Raw genomic sequence first — 19,916 nt, 5'->3', positions numbered from 1 at the left:
TGTGAAGGTTTTAACGATGACTGTTTAGGGGAAATTGGTGAAACAACAGTCTCAGGCCTGGTCTACAATACAAAGCTAAGTCGATGTAAGTCGCCTGGCATTGACCTATTTGTACATGTCTACACTTTAATTTGTCTCTGGCCAACGTAAGTGCCACGTTAGAGCAATATAATAAAACCACCTCCCCAAACGGTGTAAAGCCATGACTGACCTACTTAGCTTGATGTAGTGTGAGTGTAGACATTGCATGACCTGTGTCGACCCTAGCGGTCTTCAGCATCTATCCCACAATGCCTCATTCCCTGTTGTTGGTGTCACTAGGCATAACCCTAGGTAACTCGGGAGGGTGGAAGACCATGAGTGTTGATGAAGCCTTCCTGCACTAGGCCTAAATGAACCAAAGTTCCTCCATGTTTAACTCTAATTGACCTCAAAAGCCAGGGGCAGAAATTGGAATGTGTAACAGGCAGTTATCAATTGCAACCCCACTCATACTGGTACCAAGCGGTAACAATGAGGCCTGGCTGAATGGGAGATAATAAATCAAAGGGAAACAGGACCAGATAACGGTTTAGAGAAGTGGTACTAACGAGCTAGATTTGTAGCCGCCAAAACGATTTAACTGCTTAAATGTATAAACGTGGTTTTTGTAGAAGAAGGGAGGGGGAATCGAGAGGGGGGGAAGAGAGAAGGGAGGGGAAATGGGGGGGGAGAAGGCGGGGAAGAGGGAGGAACTTAGCTGTGAAATGAAAGAGAAAAACTGCTTATGGTGGTGTGCTTGATCTGAGACATGCCAGTCTCCTTGCACCGCTTTGAGATCTCAAATAAACTTTGTTTGCTTCTCCACCCTGGTGCGTTCATTGGCGCGAAGCAAACCGGGCAATGAACCCTGCTGTTGCTGTCCTCAGGCCCTCTGTGCCGGCAACACTGTGACAGACTTCTCTGGACACAATTTTAAACTCTATTGCCCTGGAGTCACAGAGGCCAGAAGCCACCCCACACCTTGAAAACCCCAAGTGTTTTTGCAACCTTTTCTTGACTGCCTACCTCAGCAAGCACACCTAGCAGCTCATTTATGTTGTGTGCACCTACTCAACTGACTATACTGCCTCCACACACTCAGAGAGGAACCCCATGTTCTCCTGCCTGGAGTAGATGGGAAATACTGACTTTCCTGGGCCTGTGGGGAGAAGAGGCTGTGCAGGCATAGCTACGGGCCAGCCGTAGAAATGTAGACATCTATGAGTAGATTGCCTATATCTCCCATGCAAAGGAATACGACAGGAATCAGCAGCAGCAACGCTACGTGCAAGCGAAAAAACTTTGTGAGGAATAACACAAGGCCAGGGAACACAACAGATATGATGCTGCACCACAGACATGCCACTTTTACAACCGACTGCTTGCCATACTTGGTGGAGACCCCAACAATACCATACAGATTCTGGATACCTCAGAGGAACAGCATGACACCCCTGCCAGGAACAGCAAGAATAAGGAGGAAGGGGACAAGGAGGACGTGGCAGGGAACCCCAGTCATGCCATGAGCCAGTGCCTGTTCAAGACTCTGCCAAAGTCTAAACAGACCCATCACACGAAGACACATAAAGGGGAAGGGAATTCCCATGTGACTGTAAAGCCATGGGACAATGGTCTGTTTTTATCAGCAGCTTCTGGCATGGCATCTTTGACCTGTGATGCCACATGGTATGTTGTGGGAAGTAGTGAGCAGCGAACATGGAGTTCTCCAAAGACTGCAATGAGTGGAGAGTCTGGGACTTTTGATCCTGTACGTCAACCAGGGTCTGCAGCATTTGGAATTGCTGCCTAAGAAGAACCTTCATGTCCTCTTGTATTTTCTACTGCTTGTCCTGTTAGCACTGCCTTTTTCCTGTCCTCTGTTGTTCTCCACGCTGTCAGTCATATTGGCCCTTGTAGCCCTTGGTTCATCATCTGCTGCAGTACTGGCTTGCAGACCATGTCATTCCTAGTCCTCTTCTTTCTCCTCATCAGGGTCAGCTGTTCTGCGGGCATACATGGGACACCCCCACTGCCCCCAGCACTCCACGCCAGGGGACAGCAAGGAAAACCACAGCTTCACATACACAGACCTATGAGAACCACGATTGAGAAAACAAACGTAGTCCGTTGTGGCTACACATACGCCAAACAGACATAAACCCTTACTTTCTAATTTTAAAATTTTCACTGTTAAATTATGCTAAAAATTTGTATAACATTGCATGTGGGGGGTTTTGCACATGGATTTTCTACACTGTTTTTCTGTACTCCAAGTTCTATTTTGGGGATAATCAAATTATCTTTATTAGTTCACAACAAATATTGCAGAATGCAGAGTGATTGTCAAGGAAAACAGCTAAATGCACACCAAGCACCACAGAATTCATAGTTTCATGAAAACACTACATATTTATAAATGTACAGCAAGCATCACACAATTCATAGAAATGCCCAAAGCTCCAGGCCCAACAGAACAGATACCAGCAGACAAAGCCTCACAAATATATATTGTAGATTGCCCCAGACAAACAAATCCATCAAAGCAGCAGAGAACATTACTGTGGTTGACTGTTAAAAATGCTCTTTCAAAGCCTGTCTCAACCACATAGCTCCATGTTGGGCTCGTGTAACAGCACTTGTGTCTGGCTGTTCAAAGTCACACAGCCGCTCAACCTCCAGCCTGGTGGCAGCTTTTCCCCCTTTGCCTCAGATACTATGCAGGACACAACAGGCAGCTATAATCACTGGGCTGTTCTTCTCAGTGAAATCCAGTCTAGTCAGTAAGCACTGCCAGTGTCCCTTCAGCGTACCAAAAGCACATTCAACTGTCATTCTGCACCTGCTGAGACAGTAGTTGAATCTTTCTTTGCGGCTGTCGAGGTAGCCAGTATCCAGCTTCATGAGCCAGGGGAACAAGTGATAAGCCTGATGCCTCAGAATCACTATTGGCATTTCAGTATTGCCAATGCTAATCTGCTGGTCAGGAAAGAATGTCTCTGCTTGCAGCTTTCCGAACGTCTTCCCTGATCAGCCCACATTGTCATCAGTTAAACGTCCCCAGTGATCCACCAATGCTTGCATAACCATAGAAGAGTAGCCCTCTGTGGCAAGGTGGGCTAATGCCAAAATAAGGATGTGTGTGCCATCTATCGCCCCACCGCAGTTCAGGAACCCCATGTGACGGGTTGGATCACAGAAACCCCCTGGGAGCTGCCACCTGATGTGCCCAGACTACTTCTGCCCCTGCTTTCCTGCCCCATCAGCTTAGGACTTCAGTGCCTTGCCTGGGTTGAGCCAGACTCGCTAGCCTGCTGCAAACCCAGACTCAGGTCTGAATCACGTCCCCTAACCGCTGCAGGTTTACCTGAAAGCAGCTAACAGAAGTGTTCTTGTCTTTAACACTCAGATGCCCAACTCCCAATGGGGTCTAAACCCAAATAAATCCATTTTACCCTGTATAAAGCTTATACGGGGTAAACTCATAAATTGTTTGCCCTCTGTAACACTGATAGAGAGATACGCACAGCTGTTTGCCCACCCAGGTATTAACACATACTCTAAGTATAAAGTGATTTTATTAAATACAGAAAGTAGGATTTAAGTGGTTCCAAGTAGTAACAGACAGAACAAAGCAAGTCACCAAGCAAAATAAACTAAAACACGCAAATCTATGTCTAATCAAACTGAATACAGATAAGATCCTCACCAGTTCCAGAATGCTCCCTTTTACAGACTTATCTCTTTTTAGCCTGGGTTCAGCAATCACTCACACCCCCTGTAGTTACTGTCCTTTGTTCCAGTTTCTTCCAAGTATCCTGGGGGGTGGAGAGGGTCTCTTTAGCCAGCTGAAGACAAAATGGAGGGGTCTCCCACGGGTTTAAATAGACTTTCTCTTGTGGATGGAGACCCCCTCCCCTCTCCTATGCAAAGTCCAGCTCCAAGATGGAGCTTTGGAGTCACCTGAGCAAGTCACATGTCCATGCATGACTGAGTTCCTTACCAGCCAACCCACATTCCTGGGAAAGCCCAGATGTGTATTGGTGTCTCCAAATTCATTGTTGGCTTAAGTGTTTCCAGACTGGGCACTTACTGAGAATAGTCTTTTCTCAGGAAGCTGACCAACTGCTTCACTACAGCCTACTTAGAATCAAACAAGTATGCAGCCAAGATTCATAACTTTGAATACAAAAATGATGCATGCATGCATACAAATAGGATTAATAGATTCAGTAGATCATAACCTTTACAGAGATATGTTACATGACATATACACATTCTATTTATGTTATATATATACAAATATATGCATATTTCCATAAAGCCTTATGGGAGGTACCGTCACACCCCACTCCTGCAAATCCATCCATTATATCCTGCACACTGCCGAGACTCACAGTCCTGCATAGCGAGAGACGATTAGCAGCCCTACACACTTCTATATCAGCAGCCCCCAGTGTAGATTTTCCAACTCCAAAATTATTTCTCAGAATGGTAGCAAAGTGGCATTGCATGCTTCCAGACTGCTATCGCCACTTGCCTCTCCACAGTCAGTGCAGCTCTCATTCTGATGTCCCTGCACTGGAGGGCTGGGGCAAGCTTGTCACACAGATTCAGGAATGTGGCCTTTCGCATCTGAATGTTCTGAAGCCACTACTTGTCATGCCAAACCTGTATTACAATGTGATCCCACTGGTCAGTGCTCATTTCTCAAGCCTAGAAGCTGTGTTCCACCATCTGCAACTGCTCCTTGAATAACACTAGCACTCTTGAATTGTTCTTTGCTATCTTCAAAGAAATGCTCATGAACCTGGCTGTTGCAGTGCTTCTTGCAGGTCTGCAAATACTGTAGATCATACGTCTTGTATTTGCAGCATTCTTGAGAATAGTGCAGAGTTACGTGAGCGCCATACCCCTATCAGAGGCCAAAAAGCCCCACATGGGTTTGTGAGATTTTTAAAAAAATAGCATGAAAATTATGGAATATGGATTCCATTATGGGACAGAGGAAGTTGCATGCTGAGAACTTGATCCTTAGCTCCTAGGGATCCCAGGGCGAGTCGTTACTAACCCACACAACAATGCAAAAATGTCCCAAAAGGTATTGCACTGGATGGTGGCATGTGGCACACTGTGATATCTATCCGTGGTCCATTGCACTTAGCACACAAACATTCCTGGTGATTACACACAGCTCCAATGCAAGCAGCCAACTATGCACACACCTGAGTGGTATACAAACTGCAGCAGCTGTAAACCAATGTAACTTCCATCAACCAACGTTTGTAGTGTAGACACGGCCTACGACTCAATTCTGCTGCTCCTATGGCATGCCACCGCTCTCTCAGCCAGTCAGTTCATCAATTAGCACTAATGTCAATTACTAAGAAAATCCATGTACTTTTTTTTCCAACCCACCAATAAAAGTTAAACAAAAAAGAAATGTGAAGCAACTAATTAAAGGCTAAAAATAAAACAAAAACAACATCCCCTTCCCCAAGAATCTGGTCTAGACAATGGCTCTGAAACACTGCACAGCATTCCATCTAAATAAACAAGTATATCTGGGAGTCCAGGTCTCCCAAATATAGAAGTAAGGTAAGGCTAGTATTCGAAGAAGAAGGTGTAGAATGCTTTTTGCCATGTGAATGTCCAGTATGAACGCAGGGGCTGCGAGTTATATGGGCCCATGGTGCCCGGGCTCCACCAATGTTTGGAGCCGGGTCTCTCCCCAGGCCCTGCCCAGAGCATCCCTCAGCCCCCAGAGCATCCCTGCCTGATTGAAAGCAGGTCGCTGCCTTGACGCTCTGCGCTGCTGTCCCTCGCCTGCGCTGCCAGCGTTGTGCTGCCTAAGGCGAGGCTACAGCACAAAAGCAGCGCTGGTGGCAGGCTGAGGCAGCTGGCTGCTGCTGCACCTGAGGAGGGACCACTCCTGACCCACTCTGCGCAAGGGGCAGCCCCATCCCCCGTGAGGGGCAGCAGCAGGGGAGGAGGCCACAAGTGATGGCAGCCCCCCTCCCCCGACCACAGGGGAGGCAAGGGGACTTCCTAGACCTGAGAGGGGCTCTAGGAGCACATGCAGTGACAGCGATGCAAGGTGAGTGTGCTGCGGGGGGTGGTCCCTCCCCCAGAGCTCGCTGATGCCAGCTGGGAGAGGGTTGGGGGGAGTCTTCCTCTATGGCCCTAGCCCCAGGGCAGCCTGTCTAAACCCCAAGCTCCTCATCCCTGGCCCCACCCCACCCCAAAACCCACACCCCCAGCACCAGCCCTGAGCCCCCTCCTGCACTGTGAACCCCTCATCCCCAGCCCCACCCCAGAGCCCTCACCTGAGGGAAAAAACATACAACTTAAATTTGGCAGTCAGTTTTGGGTATGATCATGTTTAGCACAATACTTGATTATTTTACACCCTTTAAAGTATATAATTGGTTATATAAGGGTACAACAAAATATAATATATTTAAGCAGGCGAGTGCTGCTTCTGACTTTCCACTTTTATTTGGCTCTTGTAATCTTAGGGCACCGGTGTGTTGTAGCTTCATTTTATCCCAGCAACAAATTCTTGATTTGTAGGACCAGTAATAATCAACAATGGATAAATTCTTAATAAAGTTACCCAGAGAAAGAGAAGAAAAGGATAATTCATCAAGTGACGGCTTGAGTTCGACACCCAGCTTTCAAACTGAAGTTATACAAAAGAAAGATGCGGCAAATATACGAGAAAATCGTATCCATAACTATAACAAATGGGCATTTTCCAACTATACTATGTTTCACTGGAAAATTTCTGATCAGCTCTACTTGGGAGTCCTGCAGAGGCAACAGATTTGGCTCCTGAAGAGGTGATCATTTTTATCCATTCTTTAAAAGATACTGCCAAGCTTAGAAGCAAGTCCCCTCCCATTTGTTCCTTGTTTAGAAAGCTGTAGACTACAACCAAGGCTACCAAGTGGCAGGATTAAATTGGTAAGGAGCTGAGGGAGGCGCCATTTAAAAAAAAAAAAAAGAAGAAAGCAGAACCCTTAGCATTTTGTTACTAAAGACATTTTTTTCAATGGAAAATGGAACAGAGCTAAATTCAGCCAACACACAGAAACTCATCTAGGCATCCCCCTCTTTGTCTCCAACCACAGAACATATCATTTTCTTACTATTCGCATGCACTGCAGGAAACATGGGGTCTAACATGTTCCACACTAGCTTCCTGGTAGTACTGAACAAAATATGAAGTAATATTAAATCAAGCAATAACCTGATGTTTTAGGTTTAGGGGGATTTTATTATTTGCATAGCTGCCTCAGCTTTGTGTGTGTTGTGCAAGTAGCAAAGCACAACAATCTATTCTAGCTGTGGGGATTTTTAGCAGCCTGGTAGCACACATGTCAGAGCACTACAGCGCTCACTTGGGGGTAAGTGCAGGTGATGTTCCAGTAGGAACCCTTAGGAAAAGGTTCAAAGGATAGTAATATCTGGGAACACCAGAAATATCTGAGACTTTTAGCAACAGGTCCTGTATCTTAAGAACCCCTTTGTCAAATGACCTCAAATTCGCCCCACTAACCTTACCCAAGGCCCCAGTGGTGCACAACAATTTTCAAGACAATCACAATACTCACATGGATTTTTTTTTTAAAATGCCTCTTACACAGAAAGCTTGGCTCCATCTTAACTATAGTGTGACAAGAACTGCCCCATAATACAGTAATTCAGGTTGCGCTACAATCACCATTTCCTTTACCTTACTCTATGCCTGGTCTAGATATTTGAAAATGCAACCACTCTGTACCTGGCAGTCAAGGTAGATTAATCATACAACTGAACACTTCTTAGGGATGGAATCAACTGATCTCTTTTAGGAAATAGGTTTCAGTGGTAGCCGTGTTAGTCTGTATCAGCAAAAAAAAAGTGAGGAGTCCTTGTCGCACCTTATAGACTAACAAAATGTATTTGTGCATAAGCTTTCGTGGGCTAGAACCCACTTCATCAGATGCATCCTATATCTTTTACTTCATACGTCTGATGAAGTGGGTTAAGCTTATGCACAAATACATTTGTTAGTCTCTAAGGTGCCACAAGGACTCCTTGTTTTTTTTTTTGCTTTTAGGAAATGTACTCAAGCTCTTCAGTTTAGCCACCAGAAATATCTGAGACTTTCGTAATCCTCTCAGCAACAGATGCTCTCAAACAAATTTTAACTGCTTTTCCTTCCATATCACCAAGAAAACCTATAGAATCTACATCCCAAGCTTACTTGGAAACAGCATGTGGGCAGCTTACAGTTCAGCAGCAACTGCCCATTCAAATTCACACTCATCATTATCTCCTCTTCTTAATGACTGAATTGGTCATTTTAAATATTTGGAGTGTTTATTAGTAGTTTAACTTTTAATAGAGCATTTAATTTGTTATATTTTATTATTTTTAAATTACCTTTTGTTAGGCACCCAGAGGCACTGGGATGTGAAATTCAATATAAGTAAGAACTAATTACGAGTGCCATTCCCATGAACATTTACAATGACAGGAATAAATACAAAAATCAAGCAACCTCCTTAAAGCACAATCAACAATCCACAAGATAAAGTCTTCAATTTAGATTTAAAACAACGGATTTTGACAGACATATGAATGTAATCGTCATTTGTTTTAAATAGATATTAATTTATCCATTCCACCACATTTGATGGTTTTCTGTAACAACTCTTTTCCTTTTATTAAAAGTTTGATATTCTGATTGCATTATTGTATATGAGCAGAGCTTATGTTGGGGAAAAAAAAACATTTTTTAGCACGCTACTTTCTAAAAATTGAATTCTCTTCATGCTCACCCTATGATTTGCCACACAATTTTGTCTGATGTTTAATTATCAAACGTTTCTGCTAGAGAAGGCAGAGGCTGCAGCATGTGAACTTGGAGGGACAAGGTTGGGAGGGATGAGGGGGGGAAAAAGGCAATATTAGGATAAAGGTCATAGGTAAGCCTGAATAAGGCATGGATTAAAGACTTTGATCTATATATTATGTAAAAATAAGAGAGCCAAGGATTCTTGGGCTGTATTTTCACTTTGGAGCTTTACATAAGCTACTTCACCCATGCTCTATGTTGTCTACAGATACCAGGGATGGAATTACAGCCTTATAAATGCAGTCTTCTGTTATTTATTCTGTTTTTCTCTAAACTAGTTAAGGAAAAAGAAAGGGTTTAAAATACAAGGAACATACACATTAGTGTTTTAATCTAAAAGGAATCACTCAGTTATCTAATGTTATAGATGGAGAGAACAGTTTAAAGTAACTAATTCATAAGCACCAATTACCGCTAGCAAGAGTCATTGATTATCTTCCTGTCACTATCACAGAAATAATAAAAAATTGCAGCACAGAGCAACCACTTAGATTTACGGGGAACATATTTGAAACATATTTCAATAATTATTAAACCATTACATTATACATTATTTATACAGACCAACATGGTTTAAAACAACATGTGAATGAGCCAAAACTCTATTTGAGTGTGTCATGGGGTGACACTGGCCCCTTTCAGACTTGTCAGCTGACTCCCGCACTTGCCCCAGTTGGGCTATAAGAGAAGGCACCTGGGCAAATCATGCCGGACAGTCAGTCAGGAAAGGGGCAGAGAGAGTATACAAGGGGCTCTCACTACTTGCTCCCTGGAAATAGGGAAACAGGTTAGAAGCCAGGAGGCTGGGTAGTGGGAACAGGATCAGCAGAAGCAGGAAGTTTCCTAGGAGTGGCTGTCAGAGTCCCCACAGAGGGGAGGCCTGGGAACCTGTTGGGAGAAAAGGATCTCCGGGGAGAGAGCACTAGGAGGCAATGTTTCTCAGTTAACACACTATGGGAGAATCCTGCAATAGGCCCCAAAGCAGAAGGAATTGAGAGAAGCAAAAGGGAAAATTCCCTAAGAACTACCGGGGGGAGGGGAGGAAGGGAGATGAGGAACTGTGTTTGTGAGGGGGTTTACCTATGTTTGAGAAATAAAGCACCTGAAAAAGGCTTTGAGTGTAGCAGTGGGTCCTTTGTGGGGGAGGGCCAGAACCTTACAGTGTGGTTCTTAGAACATTTTCCAGTCTCCTATCTACACAAGAAAATGATTGTAAGGAACTGGTCTAATAGGTTCTCTAGACCAACCAGAACAGCCATGTTACCAAACTGTTACAACCCCAGTCTTTTTATGGCCATGCGTACACTTGGAATTAAAAAAAAAAAATTCCCATCAGTGATAACTCTAAACTAGAGAAGGCTCCAGCAGCTCCTGGCATTTTTACCACTGTGTCTATGCCACAAGCTGTTAGAGCCTTTACTGCACTAGAGATGTCACCAATGTGAATTTTTTTCTCTAAAAATCCCAATTGTATCCATGACCATAAAAAGTCACAGGTGGTAACATAATTTGGTAAAATAGTAATACACGGTTTAGTCTCATCTACACAGGCAACTCCAAATCATTAGGGAACTACCACATTCCTAAACTGACAGAATTTGTAGTGTGGATTTTCCTTTAATATGTGAATAGTGTCATAGGCATAACATTCCATTTTTGGTTCAGAATGCCTTTTCATTCTCACCCCCTGTTTTCATTCACTTGCTACTTTCCCAGAAAAGTTAGTTATGAGTCTAACATATTCTCAGTCCAAGATTATCTTAGCTTTAGAAAGTCAGAAGGAATTTTATTCATCAGATTTAAAGTTATTCACCCATATGAGTGTTTTTACTAGCTGATGCACTTCTCGTGGGCTCTTTAAAAATGTTTTTACTTCATCAGATAACTAACAGCTGTGCATTAAAAACTTCAGCATTGAAGTATTGGTTAAAGATAACTATTTTTTGCTTTAGTTGATTTCAAACAGAAATTTAACCTTATATTGTTGTGACAAATGCAAGAACATCACCATCAGCAATCACAAGCATTGAATAGTTTTTTGTAAAACCTTGTCTACTGTAGACAGCTATACTGGCAAAGATTTCTAGAAGAGACTCAGCTTATAACAACAAAATAGTTGTTTTGCTACACCCTCAAATGACATAAGATACATGACAAAAAACTTTGACAGTATAAACTGCATCTATAGTAGGGCTTTTGCTGACATAGCTATGTCAGTTAGAAGTGTGATTTCTTTCACACTCCTAACCAACTATGCCAGCAAAACTTTTAAGTGTAAACCAATCCTAAATCAATAGTCGAACACGTGCACCATCTAAGAAAAACATATGTGCATAGTACTTCTCTTAATTTAACTCAGATTAGGAAGTACATAAAACGCGTGTGCATGTATATACACTCACACCTTCTTTGTATGCATATGATTACGTGCATACACACACACACACACACACTACATCTGAAGGCTCTCCTTGTCTGCCCTCTAACGGTGATTTGCAACTTCTATTTTTTCAATAAGTAAAGCAGTAATAGAATCAGCAGGGAGAAATAATTTCCCTACACCCTGCAATGCCAGTTACTGAACCTATATATTCTGTACTTCGAAACAACTGCAGTACTTATCTGCTCACACTAAGGGCTTGTCTTCACTACAAAATCTGGATATGGTTTAATGTGGTTGTAAAGAATACAGTTAGATGACACAGTCCTGACCATAATTTGTTCTGGTCTACACTGAGCGTAATGACAGGTTTCAGAGTAGCAGCCGTGTTAGTCTGTATCCGCAAAAAGAACAGGAGTACTTGTGGCACTTTAGAGACTAACAAATTTATTTGAGCATAAGCTTTCATGGGCTACAGCCCACTTCATCGGATGCACAGAATGGAACATATAGTGAGGAGATATATATATATACACATACAGAACATGAAAAGGTGGGAGTTGTCTGAGCGGAATGTCATAATCCACATTGTGTCAGCTAACCGAACTCTTTACTGTCATTTTTAAACACAGTTAATTTTTTGTAATGTACATTAGCTCTGAGATTGTCTTCAATGTCTATAGAAATTTGTTTAAAATAACACATCAACCTGACATGGTGTTGTAGCAGTTTTGGTGCCAGAATATTAAGAGAGACAAGGTGGGTGAGGCAGTATCTTTTCTTGGACCAGCTTCTGTTGGTGAAAGAGACAAGCTTTCAAGAAAAGCTCTGTTTGAGTTCGTAAGTTTGTCTCTCTCACCAACAGAAGCTGGTCCAATAAAAGATATTACCTCACCCACCTTGTCTCTCTAACATCAACCTGACATCTAGTCACTTTAAAAAAGTTAGTAGTTACAAAGACTACATTTGTGCCTAAATTACCCTGCCAATTACACTAGTTTTTATAATATTTTCCTATTTTCAAAAATATTTTTCTATTCCTTATTACATGAAAGATTCACACAAACATCAGGGGAATTTGCCTAGGCAGGGCAGTGGACTCTTTATTGGTGGACTCTTGAACCCATGTACAGTCAGCTGCAAGATTGGAAATAGCTGATATTTCACAGGAGGAAACTGTGGAATCAATTGTACAAAGTGCAGTCAAATGCAGAGTGAAACTGAGAGACCTGCCCCCTCTAATGTCATAGAATCACTGAATCATAGAACTGGAAGGAACCTCAAAAGGTCATCTAGTCCAATTCCCTGCACTCAGGCAGGACTAAGTATTATCTAGACCATCCCTGATAGGTATTTGTTCAACCTGCTCTTAAAAATCCCCAATGATGGAGATTCAATTTATTCCAGTGCTTAATCACCCTGACAGTTAGGAAGTTTTTCCTCATGTCCAATCTAAACTGCCCTTGTTGCAATTTAAGCCCATTGCTTCTTATCCTATCCTCAGAGGTTAAGAGCAGCAATTTTTCTCCCTTGTCCTTGTAACAACCTTTTATGTACTTGAAAACTTATGTCCCCTCTCAGTCTTTTCTTCTCCAGACTAAACAAATCCAATTTTTTCAGTCTTCCCTCATAGGTCATGTTTTCTAGACCTTTAATCATTTTTGTTGCTCTTCTCTGGTCTTTCTCCAATTTGTCCATATCTTTGCTGAAATGTGGCCCCCAGAACTGGGCACAATACTCCAGTTGAGGCCTAATCAGCACGGACTAGAGTGGAAGAATTACTTCTCACGTCTTGCTTACAATACTCCTTGTAATACATCCCAGAATGTTTGGGGTTTTTTTGCAACAGCGTTACACTGTTGACTCATATTTAGCTTGTGATCCACTATGACCCCCAGATCCCTTTCCACAGTACTCCTTCCTCGACAGTCATTGCTCATTTTGTATGTGTGCAACTGATTGCTCCTTCCTAAGTGGAGTACTTTGCATTTGTCCTTATTGAATTTCATCTTATTTACTTCAGACCATTTCTCCAGGTTGTTCAGATCATTTTGAATTTTAATCCTATCCTCCAAAACACTTGCAACCCCTCCCAGCTTGGTATCGTCCGCAAATTTTATAAGTGTACTCTCTATGCCATCTAAATCATTGATGAAGATATTGAACAGAACCAGACCCAGAACCCATCCCTGCGGGACCCCACTCATTAGACCCTTCCAGCATGACTGTGAACCACTGATAACTACTCTCTGAGAACGATTTTCCAACCAGTTATGCACCCCACCTTATAGAAGCTCCATCTAGATTGTATTTCCCTAGTTTGTTTATGAGAAGGGTCATGACAGTATCAAAAACCCTACTAAAGTCAAGATATACCACATCTACCACTTCCCCCGTATCCACAAGGCTTGTCAAAGAAAGCTATCAAGTTGGTTTGACATGATTTGGTCTTGACAAATCCATGCTGACTGTTATTTATCACCTTATTATCTTCTAGGTGTTTGCAAATTGATTGCTTAATTATTTGCTCCATTATCTTTCCAGGTACAGAAGTTAAGATAATCTTTCCTTATTTCCCTGTTTATAGATGGGCACTATATTTGCCCTTTTCCAGTCTTCTGGAATCTCTCCTGTCTTCTATGACTTTTCAAAGATAATTGCTAATGGCTCAGATATCTCTTCAGTCAGCTCCTTGTCAACTCTGAACAACAGTAAATTACTTTATTTGCAGAAATAAGGGTTTTTTTAAAGCTGAGAGACCCTTTACATACAGCTGAAATGTGGTTGCAAAAGCAGTTTATACCCAGCTTGTCTGGCATATATAGATACAGGCTAAGCCATGGTTCACCCAGTGTTTTAAGGTCACGTCAATACTAGATGGGAGCTAGTTTTCCTGTCATAGGAGTTACCGTGGTACAGCTGGTCGGTAACACACAATTAACTTCAGGAGGAGAGAGGAGGGAAAACGGAGAACTGGATTAGGAGAATTAAACCAAACTCTGCTCCGCTTTCAAAGCGGTAGCTCTGAGGGGAGGCTGTTTCCATCGACGTTTGTGCCGAGAGGGAAGCCACGCGTGATCGCGCACACAGAGTGAAACGCGGCTCCAGTGACCACGGCAGGGGCGAGACACAGAGCTGAGACCCCTTCGCTAGATGTCCCAGAGGCTCCTGTCTGCCCGGGGGCCGGGGCTCGCGGCGCCCCCGACACAGCAACCCCCGCCCCCGAGAGAGGGCGCCGCCCCCCAAGCGCCCCGGGCCCGCCCCTCTGGCCAGGGGCTCCCGATACTTACACAGCCCGTTGGAGCCGGTGCTGGGGAACATGGTCCACGGCGTTGGGAGGGGGCGGCGCCCGGCCCGCCGGGGAGTCTCCTGAGAAACCCCAGGAGGCCGGAGCCAGCCCGAGGAGGCTCGGCGAGTCCCGGGGACGAGCTGTAAGGCGGCCGGGATGGGCCAAACCGGGCCGTCAGTGAATCCCCGGCGCCCTCTACCGGTCCCGCCGCCTCCCTGCAGGCCGCCCGAGGCGGAGAGGGCGGGAGTCGCCAGCGCCCTCCGGCCGACGCTCATGCCCTGCGTCCCCGCCGCAGCTCACCGGTGCACTGGGGTTAAGCTGCTGAATCGCCCCTGCCCTGGGGCTAGTTTCCCCCTTACTAACCATCGCCCCCCCCCGCACACGCCCAGCTACTCCCTGAGGGGGACTATTTCCCCGCTACTGCCCCTGCCATCGCACCCCCCCACCCCCAGTACTTTTGTGGGCACCCTTGCTTTGGGCGGGGGGTCAGCTGCTTTTAGAGATTCAGGTAAGCTGGCTGGAACTATACTTAATATGAATACTTGTGGCACCTTGGAGACTAACAAATTTATTAGAGCATAAGCTTTCGTGGGCTACAGCCCACTTCTTCGGATGCATAGATTGGAACATATATGGAGGAGATATATACACACACATACAGAGAGCATGAACAGGTGGGAGTTGTCTTACCAACTCTGAGAGGCCAATTAAGTAAGAGAAAAAAAACTTTTGAAGTGATAATCAAGGTAGCCCAGTACAGACAGTTTGATAAGAAGTGTGAGAATACTTACAAGGGGAGATAGATTCAATGTTTGTAATGGATCAGCCATTCCCAGTCTCTGTTCAAGCCTAAGTTGATTGTATCTAGTTTGCATATCAATTCCAGCTCAGCAGTCTCTCGTTGGAGTCTGTTTTTGAAGTTTTTCTGTTGTAAAATAGCCAACCGCAGGTCTGTCATTGAATGGCCAGACAGTTAAAGTGTTCTCCCACTGGTTTTTGAGTATTATGATTCCTGATGTCAGATTTGTGTCCATTAATTCTTTTGCATAGAAACTGTCCGGTTTGGCCAATGTACATGGCAGAGGGGCATTGCTGGCTGACAGACCTGCGGGTGGCTATTTTACAACAGAACAACTTCAAAAACAGACTCCAACGAGAGACTGCTGAGCTGGAATGGATATGCAAACTAGACACAATCAATTTAGGATCGAATAAGGACTTGGAATGGCTGAGCCATTACAAACATTGAATCTATCTCTCCTTGTAAGTATTCTCACACTTCTTATCAAACTGTCTGTACTGGGCTATCTTAATTATCACTTCAAAAGTTTTTTTTTTCTCTTACTTAATTGGCCTCTCAGAGTTGGTAAGACAACTCCCACCTGTTCATGCTCTCTGTATGTATGTATATGTGTGTGTATGTGTATATATATCTCTATATATATCTATCCTCAATATATGTTCCATTCTATATGCATCCGAAGAAGTGGGCTGTAGCCCACAAAAGCTTATGCTCTAATAAATTAGTTAGTCGCTAAGGTGCCACAAGTACTCCTGTTCTTTTTGCGGATACAGACTAACACAGCTGCTACTCTGAAACCTGTCACTATACTTAATATATTAGACAACAGATTTGTACACGGACTAAGGCCCCATCCTGCAAAGACTACACAGGTGCTTAACTTAATGCACTGTGACTAGTCCCACTGAAGTCAAATTAAGTTCTCATAGGATCAGAGCCTGAAGATGGAAAGATATTTACATATTGAATAGGCCTCTTTTAAACTTAAAAAGACCGTAATTGGTATGAGCATAAATTATTGTACTTTTAAAAGAGGAAGTAAATTGTTCATGGTGCCGCCCTGCAAACTTCATTATTGGGGTTTTCATAAATGCAAAAAAGGATGCAATAATACCCTTTGTAATTTACCACATAATATGAAATTTGTTTTTTAAAAATCAGTTCCCTATTCAAATGCCTGTAATAAATAGAAAATACTGAATACAACTATACTTGCTTTATCACTTCAATAACTAAACAGCTGATAGTTTTTGTCTGTAATTGCAACTATGCACATGTACATTTGAATGCTGGACTTTATGCGGTATGCCCAGACGTCTTCCCTGTTTTAGAGTGCTGACAGCAAAGCAGAATTGTACAAAAGTCCTGCTCTCTGTCATCAAACACTCTGAATTATGTTCTGGTGTTCATGCTTCCCATTATAATCAACATACAAGTCAAATCTTTGGCCTATCAGCCTTGATAGCCTTTTCATAGTATTGTAAGTAAGTGAGAAAAAAATGTTTCACAGTTAGCTTTGAAAAATGAGAGGACAAAGATGATAATACAGGCATAAGTAGGTATCTTTTTTGTTGTTATTGATAGACCAGGCCATAGAGGTAATTTAGCCTTTGCATGCAGATACCCTGGTGATGGGAGACTATTAAAAAACCTATCTAGATATTCTCTCTCTCTCGAGTTTTGTGGTTGTCAAGGCTGATTCCTCACTCTGGCACTTCGAGTGCAGAAGGCGGGGGCCCACAAGGATTCTAAAAATAAATACTGGCCACTCCAGGCTTGTATTAAACTCCCAAGGTTACAGCTTCTCTCTGACCTTGGATGGGTAGATACTGCCACCAGCCAAGTGCAGAACCCCTTTGAGCACCCAGGAAGGCACACTTGGGAATTCCTTCCTCCTCAAGCCCTTTCATGCCCCCTCCCTCAGGGAAGAGCTGAGAAAGAAGAAAAAGAGAAATCAGCTGCTGCCACCAGCTAAGTTGCACACAAACCTCTTAAAACACAAAAATCCAATTCTGTTCTTTAAAAAGGTAAATTTTATTAATAAAAAAATACATCTGAGAACTCAAGCTAGTGCTAGATTTTAAAAAAGAGCAACTACAAGGATTAAGCACCAAGAATAACTTTCTTGAGGTCCAGTTTAAAGGTTACAAGAAAAACAAAAGCATCTGGGGTTAACACAGAGAAACCCACAAGCCGTAAAGAAATAAAACGAATAAACCTAATCGTGTCTTTCTAGACATTTCCTGATCTACTTACATATCTGGGGTTTTAAATTAGTAGTTTCTAGGTATAATACTGATGATTTTTTCATATTTGGCCCAAGCTTCTTACAGCATAACTGCTCTGTCCCTTCTCTCCGTGAGTACAAACGCAGACAGACAAAAGGGGAGTCATGTTTCAATTTTAAAAAGTTCTAGCCTTCCCATTGGCTCTTTTGGCCAGGTGCCCACTCACTTCCTTTTACCTATGCATCGCAGTGAGACTTTTTAACCCTTTACAGGTAGAGCAATTAGAGAACAGCTACTAAGAGGGATTTTATAGCTACTGGCTGGCTGGGTGTCCATAAAAGGGAGCTACCCCTGCCCTTCAATTATCACAGTGGTGTTGTATGATCACTAGTCATATGAATTAAGCAGATATTCTACATTATTTAAATATAAAGTATTGTCCACTTCGGAATTAAATTAGGTGGCTGAAATTATTGGACTTAACACTTCTCTTGGAACTGATCCCAGAATAGGAAAGCTAGTACTTATCTGCTAAGCCACTCAGTACAAGCTTAAAGGGGTTTGTCGCTGTCCAAGTGTCAGTTTAAATTTCAGCATTTATGGATTATATTTAGCTAGTGTGAACAATTTGGTAGATTCAGAACAAACATTTAAATTACCTTATCCCCCAAAAATGTAGTTAGAAATTATCTTGTTAACCCTTCTAACATGGCTAGCTGAACATTTTCTAGCTTGTTTTTCCCTACATATGCAATGTTTTTGAACCAAATGTAAATACTAAGGCACCTAAGCTCTAAGGGCCAGAAGCTACCCCTGCTATACATCACAGAGGATAAAAAAAAAGAGTAAGACAAGGTGGATATGCCCCCAAAGGTCTCTGTGCTACCACCACATGATTGGAGCCCTGCAGTTGCGTGGGGGTGGGAGAATATTTGTGCAGGTGAATGCCATAAGCAGCTGTCTTGAATCCCACGATTCCTTCTGAGAAGAAATCCATGCCAGAGCTAATGCTTCAAAAAGCATCATCACCTCCCACTATGGTTTCAAACACTCATTCCCAGTTGGAAAAGGTGTGAGGAGAAAGGATGTATTGTATAATTGCAGGGCAGAAACCCATGGTAACTCAGCTTGCTCCCAGGAAATTGTAGGAAATTAGGGGAAAACATTAAAGGCAGGCTCTCTGCATGGATGTTCACTGGGTGGGAGTCAAGCAGAAGACAAAAATTCAGATCACTTGTCCATAGGCAGCTAAGTCTTCAAATTGTGTTGCCCAGCAAGGAAATATAGTTGTCTCCATGTCTGAGTTGTGGTATCATTCTCTCACAGAAATTGAATGGAAATATTATTGCTGCTGTGATTGTCTAAAGCAAAGGTTCTCAACGTGGTGTTCAAACTAAAAGTCCAATGCAAAATCCTAACAGTGATCTCATACGGTTTATGTTAGCTATCTCAACAGATCAGCACATCTGACTGACACACATTCCATGCATTTGGGGCATTATTTTGCCTTACCAGGGAGGAGATCAGTGTTTAGGTTTTGCATTAGAGTGCAAGTTTGATAAAGTTGGAGTAGATATTGCTTTTAAGTATCTGTTGGAGATGAAAGAAAGCCTTATGGAGCATTGGCAGGTGTTTTTGATAGTGTTGTGGGAAACATGAAGGGAGAAAAGTATGCACAAGTCTTCCCCTTAACTTCTTATTTTTGTGCTTGTAAAGTTCTGCATAGAGGTGGTGTACTCTGCCACAACCTTTACTGTCACTGAACATGGCTTTTGTTTGTTAATTTCCTAATTTTTTTATAAAGCTTTTGTGTAGCTCGGTGGATAACTCCTCACAGTCAGGGAGAAAGGGAGCTGCGCCTGCCTGGGGATCAGAGGGAGAAACTACTACAGCCGCTCCCAGGGCCGGCTCCAGGCACCAGCTTCTCAAGCAGGTGCTTGGGGCGGCCACTCCAGAGAGGGGCGGCACGTCCAGGTATTCGGCGGCAATTCGGCCGACGGTCCCTCACTCCGCCTGGGAGTGAAGGACCTCCTGCCGAATTGTTGCCGCAAATCGCGATCGCGGCTTTTTTTTGTTTTGTTTTGGTTTTTTGTTTTGGCTGCTTGGGGCGGCCAAAACCCTGGAGCCGGCCCTGGCCGCTCCTGACTGTGTCAACCCTCCCGAAATGTGTGAGAGGCTGTGGCCTGCCTCAGTAAATTCTCAGTGTGTCTATAACATTTTATCACCATTTAAAACAAGAGCACCAAGAACAACCCTCCAAGTTTAGCAATGACAACATAACCTCTCAGTTGGAG

General features: G+C 43.3%; 1 protein-coding gene across 1 annotated transcript in view; it reads right to left on the bottom strand.

Annotated features, from left to right (window-relative positions):
- UBAC2 (UBA domain containing 2) overlaps positions 1–14,719 on the bottom strand; it is a 154,427-nt gene extending 139,708 nt beyond the window's left edge. The window contains exon 1 of the mRNA XM_054012694.1: positions 14,594–14,719. Within this exon, the coding sequence (XP_053868669.1) occupies positions 14,594–14,624 (31 nt within the window). The 5' untranslated portion in view covers positions 14,625–14,719. The remainder of the gene's footprint in view (positions 1–14,593) is intronic.
- Positions 14,720–19,916: the final 5,197 nt, after the last annotated feature.

Source organism: Malaclemys terrapin, chromosome 1 (assembly GCF_027887155.1).
Source record: "Malaclemys terrapin pileata isolate rMalTer1 chromosome 1, rMalTer1.hap1, whole genome shotgun sequence".
Lineage (NCBI taxonomy): Eukaryota > Metazoa > Chordata > Testudines > Emydidae > Malaclemys > Malaclemys terrapin.
The sequence above is the reverse complement of the archived record's forward strand: the minus strand, read 5'-3'. Positions and strand labels throughout refer to the sequence as shown.